The sequence below is a fragment of the Delphinus delphis genome, chromosome 1 (assembly GCF_949987515.2).
Source record: "Delphinus delphis chromosome 1, mDelDel1.2, whole genome shotgun sequence".
NCBI lineage: Eukaryota > Metazoa > Chordata > Mammalia > Artiodactyla > Delphinidae > Delphinus > Delphinus delphis.
Window position 1 is genome coordinate 25,733,316 of NC_082683.1, and position 26,782 is coordinate 25,760,097.

General features: G+C 42.2%; 1 protein-coding gene across 4 annotated transcripts; it reads right to left on the reverse strand.

The window, feature by feature from the left end:
- Positions 1–1,468: 1,468 nt before the first annotated feature.
- On the reverse strand, positions 1,469–26,339 carry RNF19B (ring finger protein 19B). 4 transcript variants are annotated; one of them, XM_060018647.1, is made up of 9 exons: positions 25,541–26,330; positions 12,314–12,519; positions 10,624–10,765; positions 9,077–9,239; positions 8,511–8,625; positions 7,354–7,494; positions 6,177–6,384; positions 3,295–3,426; positions 1,469–2,282 (listed from the first exon to the last, which is right to left on the reverse strand). In XM_060018647.1, the coding sequence occupies exons 1-9, from the start codon at positions 26,170–26,172 to the stop codon at positions 1,826–1,828; spliced, it is 2,196 nt and encodes a 731-aa protein (XP_059874630.1). In that variant the 5' UTR covers positions 26,173–26,330; the 3' UTR covers positions 1,469–1,825. The 4 variants fall into 4 exon arrangements, with proteins under 4 accessions (XP_059874630.1, XP_059874622.1, XP_059874638.1 ...); XM_060018639.1 differs by having other exon boundaries at positions 10,624–10,768; XM_060018665.1 differs by having other exon boundaries at positions 2,151–2,332; positions 10,624–10,768; positions 25,541–26,339.
- Positions 26,340–26,782: the final 443 nt, after the last annotated feature.

The window sequence follows — 26,782 nt, forward strand, 5'->3', positions numbered from 1 at the left end:
GTACGCCATCTCACTTAATCTTTACAACTCCATAATTAGGATTATGATCCCCATTTTGGCTAAGTGTAAACACACTCAGAGTACGTAGCCCAACTCTTGCAGCAGTAAGAACTGGAGCCTAGATAAAAATACAGGTTTGGCTGCAAACTCCTGCCCCTCCAAAAGACTTCCTTGATTTTATCCAAGTTAATTGCTCTCTTCATGCTTCTTCAAGAGAAATACAAGTCTTGAGTTGCATTCAGAGATTTCCATACAGTCTGCCCCTTTTCCCAACAAGTTCCCTTTTTCACACAAAGACACCCTCTTGGTCATTCTTCTAGAGACCCAAAGTCCACTAACAGCACCTCCTGTCCCAGGTGCAGGGTAATGTGCTAAGTCTGGTTGCAGTGCCCAAGAGATAAGAATCTTCCAAGATGGCTGTTGTCCAGACTCATCATCCTCATCGTAGTAAAGCACAGGTCAGGAAGACAAAGAGCAGGTGCATCTGTGAAAGGAAACAGAAAGCCATCTGGTCCTCAGGGAAAGGATGTTTTCAATTCTTCCTCTGGGCCCAGGGTTAAAGTGACACAGAAGTTTGGCACTGGAAGCTCCTTAAGTACTGTCTGAGAGTTGGGGATATTAGCGGCATGAGAGAGTAACTGACTCACACAGTCACAGAGTAAATTACTGCCAGATTTGGAATCTCAGATCAGGTTTCATAAATCTTTTAATTTTTCTGCTATACTATGTATGAGCTTTGATTTCTAAGGCCATTATTCTAGACAGAGCCAAAACCCCAAGTAGCACTAACTTAGCTCAATTCTGACAAAATTATAAGATCAGATAAAATTAAATATGTTGTGATTTTGATGACATGCCTCCTCTCTCCTTTCATTACAAATCCTAGTCAGATTCCTTAGTCCCTCTTACTTAAACTAGATTGGCAAAACTAGAGAGTTTTTTGGAACAGGGAATGTATACACGGGAGCATAACAGACACCTAGGATATTGCTTGGTGATTATACAGAATAGGTACATTTCTTTATCCAGTAAGAATACTCTGTTCCCCAACTTATAACCATGCAACATTCACTGGGATTTCTGAAGAGCCACTGGAACTGATACCCCTTCCCTCCTCTGAAGCACGTTTCTAATAGTGACTATAATGCAGAAAGGGGTAAATAAAGCTTTAATAGGAAAACTGCACAGCTGCCTCTAGAGGGCAAACAAGGCTCATTTTAATCTCCAGCTTCTCTATCTGGCTGACTCAGCTAATTCTTCAGTCTGACTACACAGTCCAAGTCAAGCTTGGCTTTGCTTCCTGTCATACTGGTTTACAGATGACTCCACTGCAGTCTGGTTAGAATACCATCCTTCTTCCCTGGGATTAGGAAAGCTTAGATCTAGAGACTGTTAAAGATGTAGTGGTCTGTTTCAAACACTTGGCTCTGGAGAACTATCCAAGCCAAGGAAAATGACAGGAGTTGAATTACGACAGAAATCTTTATTAAAATGTGTCCTGCAGTAATATGTTAGCATACATACAATATACACACATACATCTGTACACTCTTTGACACACCTCACAGATTGCCACCATCAGTTTAACCAATAAATTAAAACTAAAAAAGGGGGGGGGGGCAAAGGGGATGGGGGGGTGGAACCAAGGGCAAAGTTTCCATGTTTCCTCTGTTAAGAAATTGCAAATTTCTCAGAATTTCCCTGGGGAAAACCTGTGACCAGAAAATCTTTGAAATACAATATGTAAATCCCTGCCCCCCCCCCAAAAGATTCCAAAAGATGCAGTTACAAGTGTGCTTCTCAGAACAGGAGCATTTATTCCACTTCATACTCTGGCTTCTGCATCTTCCGGCTTCAAGACAGTCGTCCCCTCAGCTGGGGCAGAGAGGTTCATATGGGCACTTGGGCTCGGTGCACCTGGGGCTCTGGGTGTTGAGGGGCAGGCTGCGGCTTGGGAGTGAGGGGAGCCACACTCATCCGAGGTGATGTCTGGCACATCGTCAGACTGCGTATCAGAGCTCTCCAGGTCACTGCGGATGCTCTCGGGCTGGGCCAGGCTGATGTCCCAAGGTCTGCTGGCCTGGCAGTCTTTCTGTTCACAGTTTTGGTGTTTGCAGGGGGGATCCTCTTCATTGCTGCCACCGCCACCACCACCTTCTTCTTCATTCTCCACCATCTGTGAGTGAACATGGAGTGAGTCCTCCGTGCTGCTTCCACTCACCAGCTGATAGTGGCTTGGTTTGGCTTCAATGTCCACTTGGATTTCCATATTGTTGCATTCTCTGTGGAGACAAAATCCACTTTGCTGAATCATGCATGGGTCATGCTATACCTGTTGGTAAAAGCAGTTTGTGGGTTCAGGATTAGAAAGTCCGAAAATATAGGTAAATAGTAGAATAGAGCTCACTTTTAGAGAAAATAAAATTTAACCTAACACTCAAATAAGATGGAGAAGAACAATTAGATCTTTTTGTTGATTTAAAATACGCACACAAACACCTCTGCCAATTTCTGTATTTCTTTATATTTTAACTTTCATTGGATTATAGTTGATTTACAATGTTGTGTTAGTTTCTGCTGTACAGCAAAATGAAATCAGTTATACATATGTATACATATATCCACTCTTTTTTAGATTCTTTTCCCATATAGGTCATTACAGAGTATTGAGAAGAGTTCCCTGTGCTATACAGTAGGTCCTTATTAGTTATTCTGCCAATTTCTTTAAACAACTAAAAATGAGCTTCCAAAATTCAACTAAGGTTCGGAGCCTCACACTATCTAACTCAAAATATGAAAGTGAAAGAAGAGTCACAGCTTTTCACTTCTCTGCCACAATTAGAAGAAACCAGAATCTCTCCAGTAGGGAGTGCTGCAGTCACACCATACCAGATACACTAGCTTCTCAAATATAAAGAGAAATAGGCTACAGAAGCCACATCAAGCAAAGAGCAACATGAGAGCAGAAACCATAGAGCTACATACATACATCAATGGACACCAATCTAGCTCTTCAGTTCCATGTGAATAATTACACTGTTGCAATAGCCAAGAAAAGAAAAGGAAATAGAAAAGGAAGAAAGAACCTCTAAAAATCAAGTGCTAACAAGAAAAATCAATCAAGAGATGCCAAATACTCCCATACCAAGAACTTGCTCAATGAATTTACAGGGTATACACACTATGTATCACACTAGATGGTACACAGAGCCCTAACATGAGGCATTGAGCTTCTAAGGCCAAAACCCAACCAAAAAAATGCAACCTCTCCTAGGCTTCTGACTGTTCACATACCTGTCCTGTGGGTTGTAGGAACTGATTATGGAACCGGCCATAGCACGAGTGCTTGCGTTGTCACTAATTGCACCAAGACTGGCTGTGTCTTTGGGGAAAATTTCCTTTTGGACATCGGCTTGGACTTCTAACCTGTGTAAAGAGGGGACGTTTAAGTTAATGCGAGACCTGGGTATTCCGAGACAGTCTGCTTCCTGGCACATACCTCTTCCATTATTCTCTTGCAAATTGAGTTGATCTGATCTTCTCCAAATGTCAAATAGCTCAAACAGATGCCCACACATCTTCTCTCTTAAATTTATCTACTGAAATCGTCCCCTCCTTTCCATCCCCACTGCTACTGTTTAACTTCAGGCCCTCAACAGCTCCCGAGTGGGTAACTGCAATTGGGTTCTCTTTCCAGTAGCCCTAAGTCCAAGTCAAACAACTTCCAGATCAGTGCCAATGTGGACAAAAACCTGATCACTCTAACAGCCCTCTCTTGGCTCCCTCTTGCCAACAGGCATTTAAGGTCTACTGATTTGCCTCCAAGCTCTCTCTCCAGTTCCATCTCTCACCATAGGTCCTAAATCATAATCACACTGAATTTTTTTCTTTCCTTACGCACCTATACACATTTTATACCTCTATGACTTTGCATATGCTAGTCCCTCTCTCTGGAAGTTTCCTTTCTCTATGTGACAAACTCATACTCAGTCCTTAACAACAAAGGAAGTATCATCTCCCTTCATTCTTCTATCAAACCAGTCACTTCCTGCTAAGTGCTCCCACAGCACCTACCTATTTATTAAATCAATTTATGCATCTCTTTCCCAGTCATCTGTGAGCTCCAAAAAAGGAGAGACCACACCTCATTCACGCTTTACCCTCCATGTCTTGCACATACTAGGAACTTAAACATTTAGCAATCAAATTACCCCCAGCCTACGAGCTTAAAGGACATAATAAGAGTCAACCTCTGACAAGAGCAGCAAAGTTTCCCAATGGTGTCTCAGAGGACCCATAGCTTTTCCTTTCTTGACTCCAATATCATTTGGTTGCACACTTAAGTATTTCCTCATAATGGGTTTCACAGTCAAACCCATCTGACTCATTCACTTCCTATAAAAGGCTTTCACAGTACTGGAACAGCTGGACTGCCTAAGTTGCAGTTTCAGCAAGTCAGTCTCCAATTATGTCTGCTTATTTACAGGGGTGTTGGTTTTAAGAAAGCACAACAGTGAATTCTCCAGCATGTGTGGGCAGGATCCCCTAACAAGAGACAACCAGAGTCATGAAACGCAGACAGGTCAGCAGCAGCCTGCAGCTGCACATTCAATCAACCTCCATCCTGCTGCCTGAGTCTTTGCTCTGCTGCTCCAGCCTTAGATGCCCTTCAAAAATGTGCCATGGCTCAGGAAAATGAGGCAGTGCAATGGAAAGTACATTGAGTCAGAGACCTGGGTCCTAGTTTCAGCTCTGCCATAGAATCACAGTTAGAATTGGAAGAGGCCTTTCACAAAGGCCATCTATCACCTTAGGTGTTTCGCAGATGCTAGTCTGTGCAATGGCTATGCTAAAATCACCTGGGGAACCTTTTCAAAACACAGATCCCTAGGAGATTAGGAGAGAATCTGGGAGATTTTAATTTATTAATTCTGGGATAGGGTGCTGACATCTATTTTGAAAAGGCTCCCAGGTAACTGACAAGCACTCAGGTGTGGGATCCAGTCCATCTGCCATCTGTTGCTTGACTCCTTCTAAGAGCCAAATGGCCCTCTGGTCTCACTTTATAAACACTTCCAGGGATAGACGTAATCCATCCCTTCTTTGGACTTTATATAGATTTTTCCTATAGTCTCTATAATGAAACAAAATTAGTTTCCCTCTAGCTTCTGCCAAATCGTCTTAATCTATCCCTTGGCATGAGGCAGAACTCTTAATCCTTTTTTCCAGTTCAAGGCCCTTCAGATATCTGAAGGCAAGCATCTCCCCTACCTCCCTACCTTGTTTTGTACCACCTTTACCCCTCCCCAGGGCTCTCTTCTCCAGTGCGTTCAAATAACTGCTTCTCATGTAACACCTGCTATGCTCCTCTGAATATGTTCTGTTTTTTCTAACTGGTAAAACGACCAACCAAGTCATAACCTTTTTAGTCATAAAGCTTTACATATTCTCAACACAAGTTTATAGAATTGATTTACCTTATCTATCAAATGGGAATCAGAATTAGGAAGGTTTTAAGAATAACAGCACCAATAAGCCACAAGATATAGTATAAATGCTGTTCAACTAAAAGCCAGTGATAAGCCTAATGGAGGACACAGTCTTGGGAATTCTACAAAAATGCATGCTTCCCCTTCCTGATGGAGGCAGCCTAACATAGTAGAGGGAGGATCTGAAGTCAAGATTATCCTTTATTGGGACTTCCCTAGTGGTCCAGTGGCTAAGACTCTGTGCTCCCAATGCAGGGGGCCCAGGTTCGATCCCTGGTCAGGGAACTAGATCCCACACGCATGCCGCAACTAAGAGTTCACATGCTGCAACTAAAGATCCCGTGTGCTGCAGCTAAGACCTGGCGCAGCCAAAATAAATAAATAAATATTAAAAAAAAAAACAGAGAGAGAGATTTGGCCAGGAACACAGGATTATTGTGTTTTAAAAAAAAAAATTATTCTTTATATGGAGCCACTATGGTGCAGTGGGAAAAAACACAGAACTTTTAAGTTGCTTAACCTTTCTAGCCTATTTTCTAATTGTAAAAGTTAAAACAAAACAAAAAAACACCATTGATGATTAAATCAAAATGATATGCTATACGAGACATGCCTGGCACAGAGAAATGGCTCAATATGATATGTTACTTCTTATAATTCCAACTGGTTCTGTCAGAAATTGCTTACCTGCTGTACTTTCCCTTGCCACTGGAAAGAATGCCACCACTCAGTGTGCCCCCTGAGAGGGCTGCAAAGCTGGCTGTTTCGCTGTATGGACCTTGCATAACACTGAGTCCATCTGTAGGGCTTCCACTGGTGCTCAATACGCTAGTTAGACCTTCAATGCTACTTTCCCCAATGCTGGGATTCTTGAGGGCTCGCCAGGCATCTGCCACTGGGGATGGAACCAAACATCTCAATTAATGATAGCACAGCATCAAAACAGAGTCTGGCATTTTCCTGCAATGACTCTTCAGAGCAGAGAATATTCATGTAGAAAAATACTCATTTATTCACTTAATGAATAGCTACTACAGGCAGCCACCACATATCCGGTGTTTTAACATATGCTCACATGTAATCTTCCCAGTAACTAGGAACTAATAGCCCCAATTTTAGGTGAGGAAACAAAAGCTTAGAACTAAATGCCTTGTCTGTGGCTAGTCACACAAAACTACAATCTGATTCTAAGTCTCCTATTCTTTGCATTACACTATAGATGTCATCTAATTAAACATGAAAATTTCAAGATACACTTAGGTCGTGTGCTGACTCTAGTAGGAAGTTTGAAAGACCTTTGGGGATCTCTGTGTCCCAGGTTAGTTAATATGGTAAAGTGAAAACAACATCAAAGTATAAGTCAGAAGACTTGCTATAGTTCCAGCTCTGCAGAAGCTCTTAAACACATTTAACAGATGTTGAGACAAAGGCTTAAATAAGTTCCCTTTAATTGGGGATAATAACAGCCCTGGCCCTCTCTCTTCAGAGCTGTTATAAAAGCCAAGTGAAAATAACAACTGTGTAAGTCTTCTGAAAATTATAAAGTACCATGCAGATATAAGACTTTATTATAATTATAATTATGTAATTTACTATTACCAGCATACTTAGAGTTACTTGGAGTCCTACTAGTTTGTACCTTGGAGTCCTACTAGTTTGTACTTTGCCACACAGAGGCAAGTACCAGGGGAATTAACCTAATAACTCTGGAAAAAAGAAATGAAAAGCTAAAAATACTTTACCTCCTATAAAGCTCATTAGCCAATGTAATCCAATGTCAATCTCTCTGTAAAATGTGCTGAATTTTACTGACTTTTATCTTGTGTTCCAAAAATTCAAAGGGAAATTAAAATTCTCCTTTTACCTGTGATTGGGCCATCATCTTCATCAAACTCAATTTTCACTCCCTTTCCATTGGCCGTACTAACTCCACAGCCACCTCCACGACAGAGAGAAATGGGCACAACCCCATAAACATAAGCCAGCATAATAGGGACACCAATACCTGGGGAAGATAAGGAAACATGTCAGCAGGCCATCAGGTTGCAGCTGCCCTGAATTCTCCTTCCCAGGGCTGAACACAGACAAACCACTTTATAAAGGGCCAAGGAAAGACAGAAGATAGCTATGCTAAAGAGGTAGACTGGTCCAACAGAATGATGACTGGACTTGGAATCAGAAAGGCCTGGATTAGAATCTTGTCTCCAATTTACCAGCTGTTATAACCTTGGACATATCTTCCTAGGGTTGCCAATGATCAATGTATATACAGTGCTCAGCACAGTAAATATATGTTGCTTTCATTTTCCCCCTTCCATTCACTGCTGAAGTGCTAATCCAAGAACCAATCAATAATCAAACATTAAATAAGTGACTCCTAGGGTTTAGGATCCCCCCAGAGTGTTAATTCCAAAATCTTGCTGCTGTGGAAGGCAGAATGGCTTAGTTGTTAAAGGCCCAGACTCTGAAGTCAGACTGCCTTAATTCATGTCCCAGCTAAGTGACCTTGGGCAAATTACTGCACCTTTCTGTTACAACTGGGCTGCTGTGAGGATTAAATAAATTAATACAGGCAAAACACTCAGACCTGCTCCTGGCACATGGAGAGTCTCAGAAAATATTATATTATTATTATTCTAAAACAGACCCTCATGCCTTCCAAAATACTGTGAGGCATTAAGCAAATCAAAAGTAATTTTGTTTTGTGGGTTCTGTGGCAAATGAAGAAGGAAGAGAAAAGGTGAAAAACTAGGCCTTAAAGTAATATTTTTTAATTCAATCTTTTTAATGTGCCAGATGGAGTTCTAGGCACTAACTTACGAATGAAAGATCCCAAACTCTGATACTTTAGTGTGGCTGATAATAATAACAGTGCCTAATAAACTCCCAAGGTGGGTCTGACATAAAATGTAGGAGCATCCAGGGTGAAACATCTGGCCGGCTGGCTAAACTGCGAGGCCAGAAAGCTAATGGGAGTGGGTCGTGTAAGGGGAGGAGTCATGGTCCTGGCTAGCTTCTTACCAACACTAACTGCAGCAATAACTGGGGATGCAATGACCGACAGAGTCACTCCTCCTGTGATAGCCAAATTCCTCTTATGTTTGGAGGTTTTCCTTCCCTCATACCTGCTATGAATCTAAGAATAAGAAAGAAAATTCAGGTCAGCAGGTTAGGACATCAATCTTTTTGCTAGGGAGAAAAAGGATAAGTGAATATTCTCTTTTAAGTTATCTATATTAAAACATATTCCCCCATGTCAAAGAGACATCTTTCTCACATTTTAATCTAACTCAGACCAGGACGATATAAACTAATCCAGAAAAAGTTAATATAAGAAGAGACAAAGTAACTCAGGGGAGTGAAGTAAGCATTTTATCTTTAAGTCACTGAGACAAACCAGGCCCAGGATGTTAATAAGAACTTTCAGATCTCTTGGGAATTTATGAAAAATCCATTTAAAAAATTAGTTTTATTTAAGAACCAGCTGGTTTTCAGGCAGCTCTGAAACATAAGCTCCTCCCCATTTCCTTCAAACCTTTACCAACAAACCTGAAGATTGAACATGCACAGAACTCAACATATCTTACCTTCCTGCCAACATAAACAGGAATGCCAATGACCATGGCAGGAATGGCAATGCCAGCAATGAGGGATATCCCCACCGGAGCACCAATCAATGTGCCCAGCTGCCAAAGAATTTTCTTCTTACGGCTCCATGGTTTCTTGCCCCAGAATGTACAGCCAGAGGGGCTACAGAGGAAACATGCTGAAGTTAATGTCAATATTACAAATGCAGCTATTGTCATCAGAGAGCTTGATAAGAGCAAGAGCATTCTTTTCTATAGGAGTGATTAACAGTTACAAGAGATTACAAGAAATGAATTTATTACATGAGGGGGAGCAAAGGACAAGGTCAGACTATTAGAGTTCTGGCTCTTTACTTTTTTTTTCTTTTTTCGTAAAGGCAGGCCTCCAGACTTGAAACGAAACCTCTTTTCCATTCTTTTCTGCTGCACTCTGTCCTCTCTAACCCACCAAAACGAACCTACTTCTTTGAGTGATACTACGTGGGATCCTGCATAGTCTATGCACTTGACATCTCATCCATACATACTGTGTCCTGCAGCTAATGAACTCTCTCTGATTTGCATAGTTTTCTTGGCATATGTAGATACTGCAAACCATCTTCCTGGGATAGGATATAAAAAGACTTCATCATACCCTTTATGACAGTTTCATACTCTGAGTTTGGCTACTTTTACACTCAGCCCTTCTGAGTCCAACCACTTTTGTCCACTCCCTTTGTACTGTCTTCTCTACTAGATAAGAGTAAGTAATTTTGAAAGTAGGGATCATGTCTTACGCACCCCTGTGTCCCCAATAATTGGTATACTGTAAGTAATCAAATGTTTGCTAAATTGGAAATGAAAATGTTTCATCCACACGATGAATGTTAAGTTTGTAAATATTAACTCCTTCAGGACAATATTTTAATGACTACTATATCCAAGGAACTGTAAAAAGGTAATACTGGCCTGAAGACTCTTAATATAGTTTAACAAAATTAGACACGTAAATGAAGTAATTAAAAGTCATGATGACGTTTATAGAACATTTAAAGAATGTCAGTAAAGAAGAATGAGGCAGAAAAAACTGGGGGAAGGCATCAGAGATGGAATGACATTTAAAGTGGCCACTGAAGGCTGAATAAGAACTGAACAGCTGAGATAAAAGGGGGTTGCTGGGGGGTGAGGTGATTATAAAGCATTCCAGGTGAAGGAAAGAACATGAAGAAGTATGGAGGTAAGATAACACAGAAGAAACACAGATAATCTGGGACATAGCATTTATGAAAGCAAAATGGAAAAAGGTATATTGGGGCCAGACTGCAGAAAACCTTAAAAGTCATGATAGGGAAACTGAACTATATCTGGAAGGTAATAGAAAACAGTCACTGGAAGTTGCTGAGCTGGAGAAAAACATGATTGGAAGGGTGTTTCAGAGGAACTTTTTTACAGCATAAGCTTCCTTATGCTGTAATGAGAGGACAGACAACGATGGTTCTTTGACATCCTTTTCCCTACATCAGTAAGAGAACAAGACTATAAAAACAACAGACACTTTCTCATCTCACCTGAGGTAATGCAAGTCTGAGATCTCCTTCATACAAAGCCAACAGAATTCACAGCCACACACTGCACAGGTCATATGATTACAGCTTCCATCATTCATCTTGATAATGTAAGCACTGCATCGTGGGCATGGCTTGATGTCATCTGCTAAGTGGGGGAGAAAGAATGGGTAGAAAAATATCCCTAGTTAAACCTCGTTTGATTTTATTATTCCTAGGAGTATGCACAAGAAATGAAGAGGCAGTCAAGAATTCTTGACTGAGGATTCCAAATTGTGCAACCCACTTCACTGGAAGGCTGGCTATGTCTAGACCTCAGGAAATTTCATAAAATGGATCCTGTCTCATACTGAGCTGCCTATCCCCCAATCTGGCATCTTACACAGCACTAGAGCCACACTCTGAGCAAGGAGACTTCCCTAGAGAGAAAGATGGTTCCAAGAAAAATGGAATTTCAGCAGCCAATAGGCTGGCAGAATTAAAAGCACAGTCCTACAGGAAGAATAGTCTGCAGCCTGCATTTGGCTTTAAACTCATTTCTCAGGTACAAGTATCACTGTGATTTGCTGTTAACATAATTCACAGTCCCTTCCCATGATACTTTAAAATTCAAAACCTACAAACAATTGAGTATGCTATATAGCATACACCTGGTAATTTTCACAGCAAGCTAGGAACTATCCTATTACAAAGAGAATTTAGGAGATTATACTGTGCCAGGAAAAAGTGAATGGTAAAATCTTTCCTACTAGCTTCTCTCAAATGACATCAGTGAAATAAAGCACACTTATAAAAGGCAATAAACCCACTGACATTTTAAAAGAGGTTCACTCTGACATGTCAAGGTTGGAACTGAATGTGTGATATTCCTCCTTTTAAGGTTAATCATTAATCCATACTAATATTATTTCCTTTCCTTAAATCTGTACCCTACTTCCAAAACCAGTGATGTATTTAAAGCTAGTAGGACAACAGTAGTTTTAATACTAAACGTCTTTCTGCTCACAGTGAAAGTTCTGAAAAAGCCCCTAGCTAAAGGACCCAACTGCTCTCCAATCTGAGACACATTACTAAGAAGGTAGAAAGTACAGAATTCAGTTTTGCTTTATTCCAATTTCACCTGGGTTGGACAACCTATAAATGGTCAGAGAGACAAGCTACATACCAAATACAGTGTTGAAAATATTACCAAATAGTTTCTGCACTTGGGACTTCCCTGGTGGCGCAGTGGTTAAGAATCCGCCTGCCAGTGCAGGGGATACAGGTTCAAGCCCTGGTACGGGAAGATCCCACATGCCGCGGAGCAACTAAGCCTGTGCACCACAAATACTGAGCCTGCGCTCTAGAACCCGTAAGCCACAACTACTGAGCCCGTGTGCCATAACTACTGAAGCCCACGTGCCTAGAGCCTGTGCTCCACAACAAGAGAAGCCACTGAAATGAAAAGGCCGTGCACCGCAACGAAGAGTAGCGCCCGCTCGCCGCAACTAGAGAAAGCCCGAGTGCAGCAACGAAGACCTAATGCAGCCAAAAATAAATAATATAAATAAAAATAAATTTATAAAAACAAACAAAAAACAAATAGTCTCTGCTCTCTAATCCTTGAGTTATACAGGAAGGTAATCTCTCCCAGCTTTGGGCTCACATTATGAAATATCAATAAAGAGACAAATGAGACAATGCCAACTCATACCTGGTCCAGATTCTTGCCCATAACTGAGACCTGAAGTGTGCTTGGTCCGAACTCGCAATGTCTGCGCCCTCTGCTGACGGGCCATATCGCATGTCTGATTTGGATGCCATATTTGCTTGCAGTGGTAACAGAACTCCGTCTGGCAGCCTTCCCTCTCACAGGTCAGCTTTGGGCAGCTGGCACAGCCATAGGCAATAACAGCATACCTGAGTAAGGAAATAGGAAGAGATATAAGTAAGTTAAGACATGCATCAGTCCCAGTGGGGTAACACTGTGTTGTACCCCCACCACTTCATACGATGCAGAGGAAAGAACACACATATAACAAATAACACATGCACGAGCACACCTAACAAACTTTAAAACATTCTGTGTGAGAAAGTAAATTGTTTCTTGAGATTCTAAAAACTCATATCATTTATCTCCTGAAAAAGTAGGGGAAAATATCATACTTAGCCTGAATTTTTTTTTTTTTTTTGGCCACACTGCATGCCATGCAGGATCTTAGTTCCCCGATCAGGGTTCGAACCTGTGCCCCCTGCAGTGGAAGTGTGGAGTCTTAACCATTGGACTTCCAGGGAAGTCCAGCCTGAATTTCTAGCATGTATTCAGTCATAGTTTAAGCTGCTTTAGGAGCAGTTTGTCCCAGTAAGTTTCATAAATAAGGGTACAAAACTATTTCCTTTTGATGATTTGATATACTTAGAGAAAATAGAATTTGTTTATAAGGGATAGAACATTTGTAAAATAAAGTACAACAGCAAAAACTAAAGCAAGTATACTTTTTTAAAATTGCAATTTAGTTGATGTACATTATATAAGTTTCAGGTGTACAACACAGTGATTCACAATTTTTAATGGTTATATTCCATTTATAGTTATAAAATATTGGCTATATTCCCTCTGTTGTACTATATATCCTTGTAACTTATTTATTTTATACATAGTAGTTTGTACCTCTTAATCCCCTACCCCTATCCTGTCCCTTACTCCTTCCCTTGCCCCACTGGTAACTGCTAATTTGTTCTCTATTTCTGTGTGTCTGTTTCTTTTTTATTATATTCACTAGCTTGTTTTATTTTTTAGATTCCACATATAAGTGATATCATCCAGTATTTTTTTTTTCTCTGTCTGACTTATTTCACTGAGCATAATACCCTCCAGGTTCATCCATGTTGCTGCAAATGGAAAAATACTTTTTATGGCTGAGTAGTATTCCATTGTGTATATATACCATATCTTTTTAATCCATTCATCTGTTGATGGACATTTAAGGTTGTTTCCATATCTTGGCAATTGTAAATAATGCTGCCATTGGGGTGCATGTATCTTTTCGAATTTGTGTTGGTCTTTTTTTTCTTTTTTCAGATAAATACCCAAGAGTGGAATTGCTGGGTCATAGGGTAGTTCTATTTTTAATTTTTTGAGAAACCTCTATACTGTTTTTCATAATGGCTGTACCAATTTACATTGCCACCAATGGTGTACGAGGGCTCCCTTTTCTCCTCATCCTTGCCAACATTTGTTACTTGTGGACTTTTTGATGATAGCCATTCTGATAGGTGTGAGGTGATGTCTCACTGTGGTTTTAATTTGCATTTCTCTGATGATTAATGATGTTGAGCATCTTTTCATGTGCCTGTTGGCCATCTGTATGTCTTCTTTGGAGAAATGTCTATTCAGGTCTTCTGCCCATTTTTCAACTGGATCATTTAAAAAATTTTTTTGATGTTGATTTGTATGAGCTGCTTATATATTTTGTTTTTGTTTTTTATTTTTAATTTTTTTTAACATCTTTATTGTAGTATAATTGCTTTACAATGTTGTGTTAGTTTCTGCTGTATAACAAAGTGAATCAGCTATACATATATGTCCCCATATCCCCTCCCTCTTGCGCCTCCCTCCCACCCTCCCTATCCCACCCCTCTAGGTGGTCACAAAGCACTGAGCTCATCTCCCTGTGCTATGCAACTGCTTCCCACTAGCTATCTATTTTACATTTGGTAGTGTATATATGTCATCGCTACTCTTTCACTTCATCCCAGCTTACCCTTCCCCCTCCCCGTGTCCTCCAGTCCATTCTGTACGTCTGCATCTTTATTCCGCCTGTCCTGCCCCTAGGTTCATCAGAACCATTTTTTTTGAGATTCCATATATATGTGTTAGCATACAGTATTTGTTTTTCTCTTTCTGACTTACTTCACTCTATATGACAGACTCTAGGTACATCCACCTCACTACAAATAACTCAGTTTCGTTTCTTTTTATGGCTGAGTAATATTCCATTGTATATATGTGCCACATCTTCTTTATCCATTCATCTGTCGATGGACACTTAGGTTGCTTCCATGTCCTGGCTATCGTAAACAGTGCTGCAATGAACCGTTGTGGTACATGTCTCTCTCTCTCTTTTTTTTTAATTACCTTTTTTAAAAATTTTAATTTTTTTAAACATCTTTATTGGAGTATAATTGCTTTACAATGGTGTGCTAGTTTCTGCTTTATAACAAAGTGAATCAGCTATACATATACATATATCCCATATCTCTTCCCTCTTGCATCTCCCTCCCACCCTTCCTATCCCACCCCTCTAGGTGGTCACAGAGCACCCAGCTGATCTCCCTGTGCTATGTGGCTGCTTCCCACTAGCTATCGATTTTACATTTGGTAGTATATATAAGTCCATGCCACTCTCTCACTTCGTCCCAGCTTACCCTTCTCCCTCCCTGTGTTCTCAAGTCCATTCTCTACATCTGCATCTTTATTTCTGTCCTGCCCCTAGGTTCTTCATAACCATTTTTTTTTTTTAGATTCCATATATATGTGTTAGCATACGGTATTTGTTTTTCTCTTTCTGACTTACTTCACTCTGTATGACAGACTCTAGGTACAGTCACCTCACTACAAATAACTCAGTTTCGTTTCTTTTTATGGCCGAGTAATAATATTCCATTGTATATATGTGCCACACCTTCTTTATCCATTCATCTGTCGATGGACACTTAGGTTGCTTCCATGTCCTGGCTATTGTAAACAGTGCTGCAATGAACCGTTGTGGTACATGTCTCTTTTTGAATTATGGTTTTCTCAGGGTATATGCCCAGTAGTGGGATTACTAGGTCATATGGTAGTTCTATTTTTAGTTTTTAGTTTTTTTCTTTTTGGCTGCATTGGGTCATCATTGCTGCGTATGGGCTTTCTCTAGTTGCGGCAAGCGGGTGCTACTCTTCGTTGCAGTGCGCGGGCTTACTGTGGTGACTTCTCTTGTTGCAGAGACGCACGCGGGCTTCAGTAGTTGCAGCATGCGGGCTCAGCAGTTGTGGCTCACGGGCTCTAGAGTGCAGGCTCAGTAGTTGTGGCACATGGGCTTAGTTGCTCCGCGGCATGTGGGATCTTCCCGGACCAGGACTCGAACCCGTGTCCCCTGTGTTGGCAGGCGGACTCTTAACCACTGTGCCACCAGGGAAGTCCTGTTTTTAGTTTTTTAAGGAACCTCCATACTGTCCTCCATAGTGGCTGTATCAATTTACATTCCCACCAACAGTGCAAGAGGGTTCCCTTTTCTCCACACCCTCTCCCGCTTATATATTCTGGATATTAACCCCTTATCAGTCGTATCATTAGCAAATATTTTCCCTCATTCAGTAGTTTGTCTCTTTGCTTTGTCAATGGTTTGCTTTGCTGTGCAAAAGCATTTAAGTTTAATTAGGTCCCATTTAGTTTTGCTTTTATTTCCTCTGCTTTAGGAGACAGATCAAAAAAATATTGCTATGATTTCTGTCAAAGAGTGTTCTGCGTATGTTTTCTTTTAGGAGTTTTATGATTTCAATACTTTTTCATTTTTAAGTTTCATAGTGAAGCTGGTCTGATGGCAGACTGAGAGACAATGAACATAGATGGGTTCGTGATCAACTTATATTGAAAGCTCATTTTATCTTTCCAAAAAATTATTTTCCCCAATTTGAATGTATACCTTGAAATCTCTTTTCTTGACAGGTTCCAGAATCGAAGAATACCACTCATCTATCTTATGAATTAACATAGAATATGGCCATATCTTCCCCCAATCCCTTCTGACACATATTCTTAGTAAAGATGGACAATTCAGAATCTATCAGCACCAGTATCAACTGCTTCTTATAATTCATGTTTATTTACCAAGAATTACTTTCCTACAAGCAATCCAATATATTTACAGGGCTTCCCTGGTGGCGCAGTGGTTGAGAGTCCACCTGCCGCTGCAGGGGACACAGGTTCGTGCCCCGGTCCGGGAAGATCCCACATGCCACGGAGCGGCTGGGCCCGTGAGCCATGGCCACTGGGCCTGTGCGTCCAGAGTCTGTGCTCCGCAACGGGAGAGGCCACAACAGTGAGAGGCCTGCGTACCGCAAACAAAAACAAAAACAAAAACAAAAACAAATATATTTACAAACTATTAGCCTTTCTGACTAATTCTAAAAATGTCAACTAAATGCACAGACTAACAAGTAGACACCTGTTTAAAATAACTCTTTTTTTCAAAAAAAAGTAATTTAAACAAACAAATGAAAAATGGAGGACAGCAGTTGTGAAAGTTCAAACAAATTTTAGACAAGTCAATGAGTTCAGGCTTAGGTGTTGCCATCGGGGCTTTGTCACCTATTCCATGTTCTACTCCAATAGTCAAAGACCTCAAACAGCTTAAACAAAAGACTAATAACATTTTCTTAGATTTATTCTATGGTTTGTTTGCTTATTTGATTGTGCATTAGATGTTCACGATAGCAACTTAAGTTCTCAGGTTCATCATAGATTCTGCAAGCTGATTTGAGAATGACACTGAAATTACCGATGACAAGGTATCATCTATGTTACATAATACAGGGTGTATTAAAACTCTTCTCAGAAAGAGCAAAGTGAGAAGAGGTCAATGTATGAATGCAAATGATTCATACCCTGTAGGAGTTCTGAGCAAATTTATTCCACCTAGTTGTAAAATAACTACTAAAGATAAAAAACGTTTCTCCTGAAGAAAGTGACTTGCTTGCTATTTTGTGTTAAATGAGAAAGGTATTGGATGATCTCAGAAAATTATTAAGTCAACTTCTGACAATACATATTAGATAGACTGCCAGTCAGGAAGCCTTGAGCATTTCATGATCCATTCCTACCTCACATGGTGGGAGTAAATATTTATTAACAGATACTTCTTTTTTTTCAAAGAACATTTGATAGTATTGACAATGTCAATTTTGGGTGTGGAATTTGGTTCCAAGGAAGTAAAATAACCCCAAATACTCAAGACCCCCAGCAACCTATTACCATGACACAGAATTACTCAGGGCACGAGACTTGGCATTCCTGTTTTTGGGTGCCTGGTCTGGGCTCCTTACCCCTGACTCATACTGCATGACACTGAGCTAATTAAAATCTCCAAACTTTAGATTCTATCCCTAAAATGGTAGTATAGGTGCTTGCAGCCTTCGAGTTTTAAAACTAAACATGTTTTAAGTCTAAACATGTTTTAAGTCTAAACATGTTTTGGGACTTCCCTGGTGGTGCAGTGGTTAAGAATCCGCCTGCCAATGCAGGGGACACGAGTTTGAGCCCTGGTCTGGGAAGATCCCACATGCCGCAGAGCAACTAAACCCGTGTGCCACAACTACTGAGCCCGAGTGCCGCAACTACTGAAGCCCGCGCGCCTAGAGCCCGTGCTCCACAACAAGAGAAGCCACCGCAATGAGAAGCCTGTGCACCGCAACAAAGAGTAGCCCCCACTCGTCGCAACTAGAGAAAGCCCGTGCACAGCAACGAAGACCCAATGCAGCCAAAAATAAATGAATAAAATAAATAAATAAATGATAAAAAATAAATTTCTATTAAAAAAACCCCAAACTAAACATATTTTAAAACTGCAGTTGAGGACTTCCCTGGTGGTGCAGTGGTTAAGAATCTGCCTGCCAGTGCAGGGGACACGGGTTTGAGCCCTGGTCTGGGAAGATCCCACATGCCATGGAGCAACTGAGCCTGCGTGCCACAACTACTGAGCCTGCGCGCCATAACTACTGAAGCCCGCATGCCTAGAGCCGTGCTCCGCAACAAGAGAAGCCATCGCAATGAGAAGTCCATGCACTGCAGCAGAGTATCCCCTGCTCGCCGCAGCTGGAGAGAGCTGCATGCAGCAACGAAGACCCAACACAGCCATAAATAAATAAATATATTAGAAAAAACAAACAAACTGCATTTGAGATCTTGTCCCAAAAGTTATGGTATAGATAAACAGCGTGTTTTGTCCTACTTCTTGGCCTTTGCATATTCTATTCCTTTCAGCCTCGAAACGCCCTCTCCTTACTTCTTGTCCTGGCAAATACTTAGCCATTTAAGAACCAGCTCAAATGTCATCCTCTCTATAAAATCCACTTAACCTCTCCAGGCAGTTGGTTGCCCACTTTGTGTCTGTGCATAATTACTTTACAATACTTAACACATTATATTGTAATTATCTGTTTATATGTATGCTTCCCCAACCAGACTAGAGAAGGAAAAGTATCAACCATCTTTTAATCTCCAGGGTCTAGCACACTGATTCATGCTTAAAATACCTGTGTTGAATGAATGATAGAGATCCTCTCCTGTTTGGGTTTTTTACTTTCCCCAGGTCATTTAGCTCTTCTCCTGGGCCATTACTTTTCCCTAAAGCAATCTTTTAAACTTATCCATGTATCTATTGGCTTTCTTTATGTCAAGTACTATAACTTAATCCTAAAATTCTGTTTAAGCCCCTTTTCGGAGCAAACTCCTAAATTCTGAATAGGGCAATCTTCTACCCCAGGCAGTCAAGAAAAACCCTTCATCCTTGAGACCAAAACTGCCTTGACTATCTTGTTCCCTCTCTTCCATGTCCTACACGGGAGCCTCCTACTCTGCTTTCTTAGTTGAACAGAGCATTCAGGTCTGCTAATTAGAAGCTAAATGGAAGGTGTAGGAAATTGCATGATGCTAAGAACACAGAAGCATCCTTTCCTCCCCCCATTAAGTTCATACAACTTTTATTAATTTTGTTAATTTCCTAACTTGAGAAACATTATAATGTGTGACAAGCCAGACCACAGCATTACCTTACTCCAGCCCTGGGGGAAAAATTCCCAATAGTATGAATTTGATTATGCTCCAACAAACCCTGGGAGTTAAAGGAATGTGTTCCTATATTATGTCTGTACTTCACCGTTCCAGGCCATATAACCATTTACAAACAGACCCTGAGCATATATAAGGGTGGAACACATGGGCCAAGTTGTCACAGTGAGCCATACTCTTACTATCTTCCTTTTTACTGCGCTAGTTCAAACCCATGTCATCTCTTGACCAGACAACTGCAAGAGACTGCAGTCTCTTTATTCCCTACTCCAATCCAAATTCCAGTTCCAAAAGTTTATCTTTCATGATGTTACTCTTTTGCTTAAAATCCTTCAACAAAAAAGAAAAAAGTCCTTCAAACTTACACTTTTTTGCATGGCATAGATAGACCTATAAATCTGAATCCAATCTACCTTTTCAGATGGATCTCAAGTCACTTCCCAGATCATGTTCCCCATATTGTATATCCAGAGGCTAACCAAACGAGACTCCAGACTTAGTCTTGAATTCTTATACCTCCATGCATTTGCTCATAACATTCTGGTTTAAGACACCTTTTTCTCTACCCTCATCTTTGTTTGTCTGGTATAAATTTCTACTCATATTCTTCAAGCCCTGATCAAATATCACCTCCTCCACGAAGTCTTTATTGACACCATCATGCAAAACCTTTCATCCATCTTCTAAGAACACTTGTATTTTCTTTAGTATATATTACATTGCATTTATAATTATCTTCCTACTTACCTATCTGTCTCCTCTACCAGGCCAAACTCCCTGTCAAGAGGCCCATGTCTAAGTCCTTTTTGTAATACCCAATATTCACCTAAGTTTCAACACCATATGATTTTGAAAAGTGTCTGTTTAATGATTACTTGTCTGTCCTTTCTTGCACACCCTCCTCTTATCTGTTTCTCCTCTCAAAAGTGTGGTGTTTGTATTCTTTATCCCCCGTATCAAAAATTTAACTATTCATCCCATTCTTCTGGGACCTAATCGAAAGATTTTGTTCAGAGTTGTAGAAAAAGTTGGAATATAGATATCCTAGTCTAGAGGAGCTCTCAATTTACTCAGAGCACAAGATTTAGTGTTAAATAAGGACAGTAACAGAAGGCAGGACATAATAACTATTAAAGGAGTTTAGAGAACTGCAAATAGGGAAAGTTTCAGGTATGCTTTAAAGATGTCATGGAAACGAAACAAAACAAAACATGTTTCCTGGTGATCTCAGTTTACGGAAATTATACCAGACTGAAGATTTGCATATTAGCATTAACAAGATTTACAGTGTATATTAGTATTTTTTAAAGGGTCTAAGGAGCTCAGAAATAGAGTTGCTTTATTTTGTTCAATCCAACATTTCCCAAGCTTATTCAATCATAAAACATTTTTCTTTTCAATAGTAATGCCTATACCTTGGGAAATATTGATGTTGGTGAAAAATAGAAAACAAGATCAAAAGATGGTTGGAGACCATAAAGGGTCTTAAATCATAAGGATAGATCATATAAAGAATAAGTTCTTAAAGACATAAGAAGTCATCTTGTAGGTCAGGTATGAGCAGTTTTAAGCAGGGCAATGATATAAAATGTTCCACTTTAGAATGAGTACTCTGGCAAATATGAGAAAGACATATTGGGCTGTAGGATGATGTAAATGGCGAGGGGCGTTGTAGGGGGAATAAAGAGTTATGAAAATGAAGGTACAGAGCTAAATTAAGAAGAGGTCCAGGGGACTCCCCTGGTGGTCCAGTGGGTAAGACTCCACGCTCCCAATGCAGGGGGCCCGGGTTCGATCCCTGGTTGGGGAACTAGATCCCGCATGCATGCCGTAACTAAGAGTTCGCATGGTGCAACTAAGAGAGTCTGCATGCCGCAACTAAGAAGTCTGCATGTCGCAACGAAGAAACCTGCATGCTGCAACGAAGATCCCGCGTGCTGCAACTAAGACCTGGAGCATCCAAAATAAATAAATAAATAAACATTGTTTTTAAAAGCTCCCCATCTCCACCTTTAGGGCCTCCCTGGTGGCGCAGTGGTTGAGAGTCCGCCTGCCGATGCAGGGGACACGGGTTCATGCCCTGGTCCGGGAGGATCCCACATGCTGTGGAGCAGCTGGGCCTGTGAGCCATGGCTGCTAAGCCTGAACGTCTGGAGCCTGTGCTCCGCAACGGGAGAGGCCACAACAGTGAGAGGCCCGCGTACCGCAAAAAAAAAAAAAAAAAGCTCCCCATCTCCACCTTTAAAAAATAAATTAATTAATTATATTTTTTAAAAGAAAGAGAGAGAGAAGAGGTTCAGGAAGGCTTCAGAAAGTGAAAATCCTCCCTCACTGATTGAGAAATCTGTCTTGTTCAGGGAGCGTGCTCTTCCCTCATAAAAGTGTTACGAGACAAACAGAAGCTTCCTGCTTATGGGATAATCCAGTCCAGTTATCTAGGATGGCCAATAAGTGATACTACCTTCTGGGGTCAGGTGGGATGGGGGTCTCTGCAGGAGACAGAGGCAGCAATGAGAGGCTGGAGTGGTGGACCTGCACAAAGAATTTAGGTCAAGACAGCCTTATCTCCTGTTCTTCTGTAAAGAAGATCTGCCCCCTGTATGCCAGGAAATATTCTGTCGTCTCTTTTGCTCACCCCTCAGTCTTCTAGAGATTCTGAAGGGGTTTAAAGATAGGCAACAGGGCACTTGAGAGGAAAACATTACATGTTTACATGATTTGGAGGTTTCTGAAAAGACCTTGTGCTTAAGTAGAGACTCTAAGGGGTAGCATATCAACTGTACCATTTATCAGCTGTGAGACACTGGGTCCCACACTTAAACTTTTCTGAACTGGCTTCTCTTTTATAAAATGAGTTTACCACCATCTACCTGTATGAAACTAAAATGAAATTATTTCTGAATGAAGTTACAGTCTGAAGATTATAAAGGACTATAAAAATGTCAGTTATCTGTATTCTGAGTTAATTTTATCTCATTTGAAAGTATGTTTTAAAGATTACACTTGGTGGGAATTCCCTGGGAATCCAGTGATTAAGACTCGGCACTTTCACTGCCGTGGGCCCGGGTTCCATCCCTGGTCTGGGAACTAAGATCCCACAGTCTCGCACAGCAAAAAAAAAAAAAAAAATTGCACTTGGTAATATTGTACTTAATAATACTAATAATAATGTGAATGTTTTCCCATAGAAATCAGTTCCCTTATTTATGAATAAAATAAAATTGTATTTAAGTATGAAAAAAGAAAAATTCAAGATTCTTTTCTCTGTTCCACAAATATCTTATAAACAAATAATGAATCGTTTAACATATAGTGTTCTTATTATCGTGAGTGATCACAGTAAAACTAACGATCAGATCACTTATATGCTCCCCTCACCCTGCCAAATACACACATATACACACAGAGAGCAAAAAGGAACTTGATAAATTTGGCTGGCAGAAACTTAATCTGCAGGCAGTAAAGATGGTCAGGTATGAGAAGACACAATTGGGGTCTTAGGCTTCTCTTCTAGTTCTCATCCATGATTTCTACCTGACCCAGAAGAATAGAACAGTTTGATTAAAACGAAACAAGTTATTTTTCTCATGACATTAAAAAGAGGTGGCAAAACCACTGGCCATATCCCCACCTATTTGGGAAGTGACAGAAATTTAAAGTTACTCCCTGTTTATCTCCCTGTTTATCTAACACCTTCAACTGAATTCTCAAAACACTCTGAAAATATCAATTAGGCCTCTCAAGTAAGGAAAGGATTAGGCCTATTTCAGGTAAGAAAAATAAAGTAGGTAATAGGCTGTTAACAATAAGAATCAGAAGAGAAACCAGATTCTAGCATTTTTGGCTCTCTCAACATTGTCCTTAGGCCACACTTGATGAAATGACCCAAACAGTAGCATCCCCAATAATGTTGATAAGCCTATGCTTTTTTAAAGCTTTTTATGCTTTGAGAGAAAAGAATACTGGCCTTGGTTGGAGTTAAGACCAGTGTTCCAAGCCTGATTCCACCACCCACTAGTTATATGACCCTAAACAAGTCACTCAATTCATTTAAACTTCAGTTTCCTTATGTGTAAAACAAGATCAAATCTATCTTACAATGTTGCAGGGATCAAATTAAATTATGTATGCCTGACACATAGATACTCAGATGCTAGCTTGCTTGCTTTTCCCAGACTTCACCTTCTTTAAACCCACAGATAACACATTTAAAGATTATATTAAAATTGTTAGTTTTTTAACTAATTTAAAAAAACCTCTGGATGGTAGTAATCCAATACTTGGCTAAAATAAGAAATGGCCTAATTTTTTAATAACTTCCAAATCAGTAATGGTTTAGAGTTGTCATCAAGATTGTAAATTAATTCCTGTTCATTTTTATTGACGTGAGCAAAGACAGAGATTGATTTCAGAGAAATAAAAACAAAAAGAGAACTTTTCCAGAAATATAATGAGTGATGCCACATTTCTCAGTTAAAATTCAAGGAAATTCACATCTGAAAAAGGAGTTAATATATTATTCCAAAGTTAACCAAGCAGTGTTCTCTTAAGTAAATATTCCTTTGGTTCAGAAAATAGATCAATAGTGTCTGTAAAACTTCAATACCATGTAAATTAACCCCTTAAGGCTAGGAAGATCACCAGATGTCCAGATATAAGCAAACTTTTCCAAGAGCCTACGAGGTTCTTTCTGATACTTATTAACTGAAAGTGAAAGTGACCTACCATAGTTAAATGCCCCAACCTTTGACCACAACACTTCAAAGTAATTTAGAAACCCCAACTCAGTGAGCTTAAATAACACATCCATCTCTAAACAAGTTTGTCAGAACAGAAAAATAGAATAACTCATCTCACTCCCCTAGATACTCTAAGTCGGCTTCTTTTGAAGGAGACAAATAGCAGAATCATGGAAATCTTAAAAGCCTTGATATATAGGCTACAATTAAGAGCCTTTCTTAACTCCTCTGAAAGAAACGAACACTCAGCTTTTTACTAGGAGTCCCTAGCATCTTTTTGTCCTCAAAACATGACACACAAGAATAAAATGATCTGTCCAAGGTCGCAGAGCAGGTAATGGCACAGTCTGACGCCCCTCTTTGCTGCATGCAATCGTTCATGGGATGTACTGACAGTAACACACAATCAGATTTTAAAAAGTAAGGGTCGGGGGTGGGGGGTGGGGGTCGGGGGCGGTGTCCACTGAATGCTCCAGATAGTGAAATCTGGTAGTATTATGTCTCTGCATCTACTGCCTATTTTCTCACTGACCTTAAAAAGTCGGCATACATGGTGCATCGTCAAGAACTCAAGATCAGAGGAGCTGGGAAACACATTTTCTCCTACCATGTCAACCTCTGGGCACCCTTTTCAGTGCCCCGTTGCTTCTCTGGACAAAGAAAGGGTCTGTCCACTCTGCACCCTGCCCAAGACAGCAGTGTAAGAACCACAGGGGGCCCCCCAATAGCTTGGCACAGAAGACACACCACAATGCCCAGGGTGCCCCCAGAGCGCTGCCTGGGAGCTGTCCTTTCCCGTTAGTGCCATTTCAGTCACCTGCATTCCAACTTTCAGCCGTGGTGGGCAGAAAGAACACCCCTTCTCCTGAAACGCTGCAAAGTATGCCCCTAGCCAAATGGACACACCCCTCCAACGCGCTGCCCCCTCAGAATGATATTCTCATTCCATCCTTTGCCAGATATCCCCTCCCCATCCTCATTAAGACATATCCCCTACCTCTGGACAGAGGGGCATTCACCCGACCAAAAACGGCCTCTCCCTGCCTCCTGACTTGATGGACAGCTCCCTTCTCACCGACTGCTCAGCCCCCACTTCAAGCCTTCGGGCAGTGGTGGGGTGTTGGGTGCGTTTACCCTACTCTTCTGGGCGTGCGGATGGTTAGCGGTTACCGGCTCTCCGCAGTTGCCGCCTGGCCCTCCCTCCCCCTGGTCATCCCTCACCTCTCCCTCCACGCTGGGACACACACACACACACACACACACACGGTGCGCAAAGGACGGCCCCTGGGGCCGGTCACACGCGGTGACCAGCCCCAGGCCCCAGGTTCCCTCCGCCGCGGCCACCGCCCCCGGGCCACGCCCCCGCTCTCACCCGCAGTCCGGGGCCGGGCACCAGCGACAGTCGGGGTCCGAGGCCAGGTAGCGGCGCAGCATGAACTCCTCGTACTTGTGCATGAGCGGTGGGTCGGCGAGCAGCAGGCGGATGTCGTGCGGGTTCAGTCGCTCGCTGCACTCGGGGCAGCTGATGGGGACCCGGCTCTCGCTGATCTCCAGGCGCAGGTAGTGGCGGAGGCAGTCCCGGCACGAGCGGTGCGGACAACTGAGGAGGCGCGGGGCCCGCTCGGGCGGCAGCCGCACCAGGCACAGAGGACACTCCACCTCCTCCGGGCCCGAGCCGCCGCCCTCCGCCGCCTCCTCATCGTCTAACCCGGGCCCCGCCGTCGCCGCGGCCTCCGCCTCGGCCTCGGCGGCCGGCTCGGCGGGCAGCGCCTCAGGCGGCGGGGCCTGGGCCGCGGCAGGGGCCGGGGCGGGCGGCGGCGGCGCGGCCGGGGGTGGCGGCTCGGCCTGCGGCTTGGCCCGGGCGTGGCGACCGCGGGCCGAGGCGGAGAAGACGCTGTGGAAGGTGAGGCGCCGGCGCCGGCCGCCGCTGCGGCACTTGGGGTCGGGCGCAGCCGCGTGTAGGGATGTAGACCGCGGCGACTCGGAGTCTTTCTCGGAGCCCATGGCCCCCAGAGGCCGAGGAGCGAGGGGCGCCCAGCGCCGCCACAGCTCACGCCTCAGCGCTCCTCAGTCGGCGTCCCGACCGCCGCCGCCTCAGCCGCCCTCCCAGAGATAGAAACCGAACGGCAGCGACTAAGTGGTTATAAAGCCTCCGCCCCGCGCTCCGCTGCCCACTGCGCAGGCGCCTCGCGAAGACACCTCACAACCCGCGCCGCCCCGCCCGGGTGGGGGCGCTGGGCGGGGCCGAGCGGGGGTGGGGCGTGCTGGGCGTGCTAGAGCGGAGCTCCGCCTCCTCGGGGGTCAGGTGATTCCAGGACCTCCATCTTGAGGAGACGGTAACCCAACTGCTTTTTAGACCTCCTGCTACAATACCTTCTCCCCGACCCCCGTCATCCATAAGGTGGAGTTTTCGGTTTGCCTTTCCTCAAGGATGGGCCGATTGCCACTTGCAGCAAATGATACTTCAGTTACTCCATCTGTAAAAAGCAGATAAGGGTAAATCAGATGGTGACTCCAAGCTGGTCCACCTTCCAACACTTCTTTTGTTGTTGTTTATTAAGCTTTAATTAATAAAGAGTATATTCATTGAGCATCTGTTAAGTGGAGGCATTAC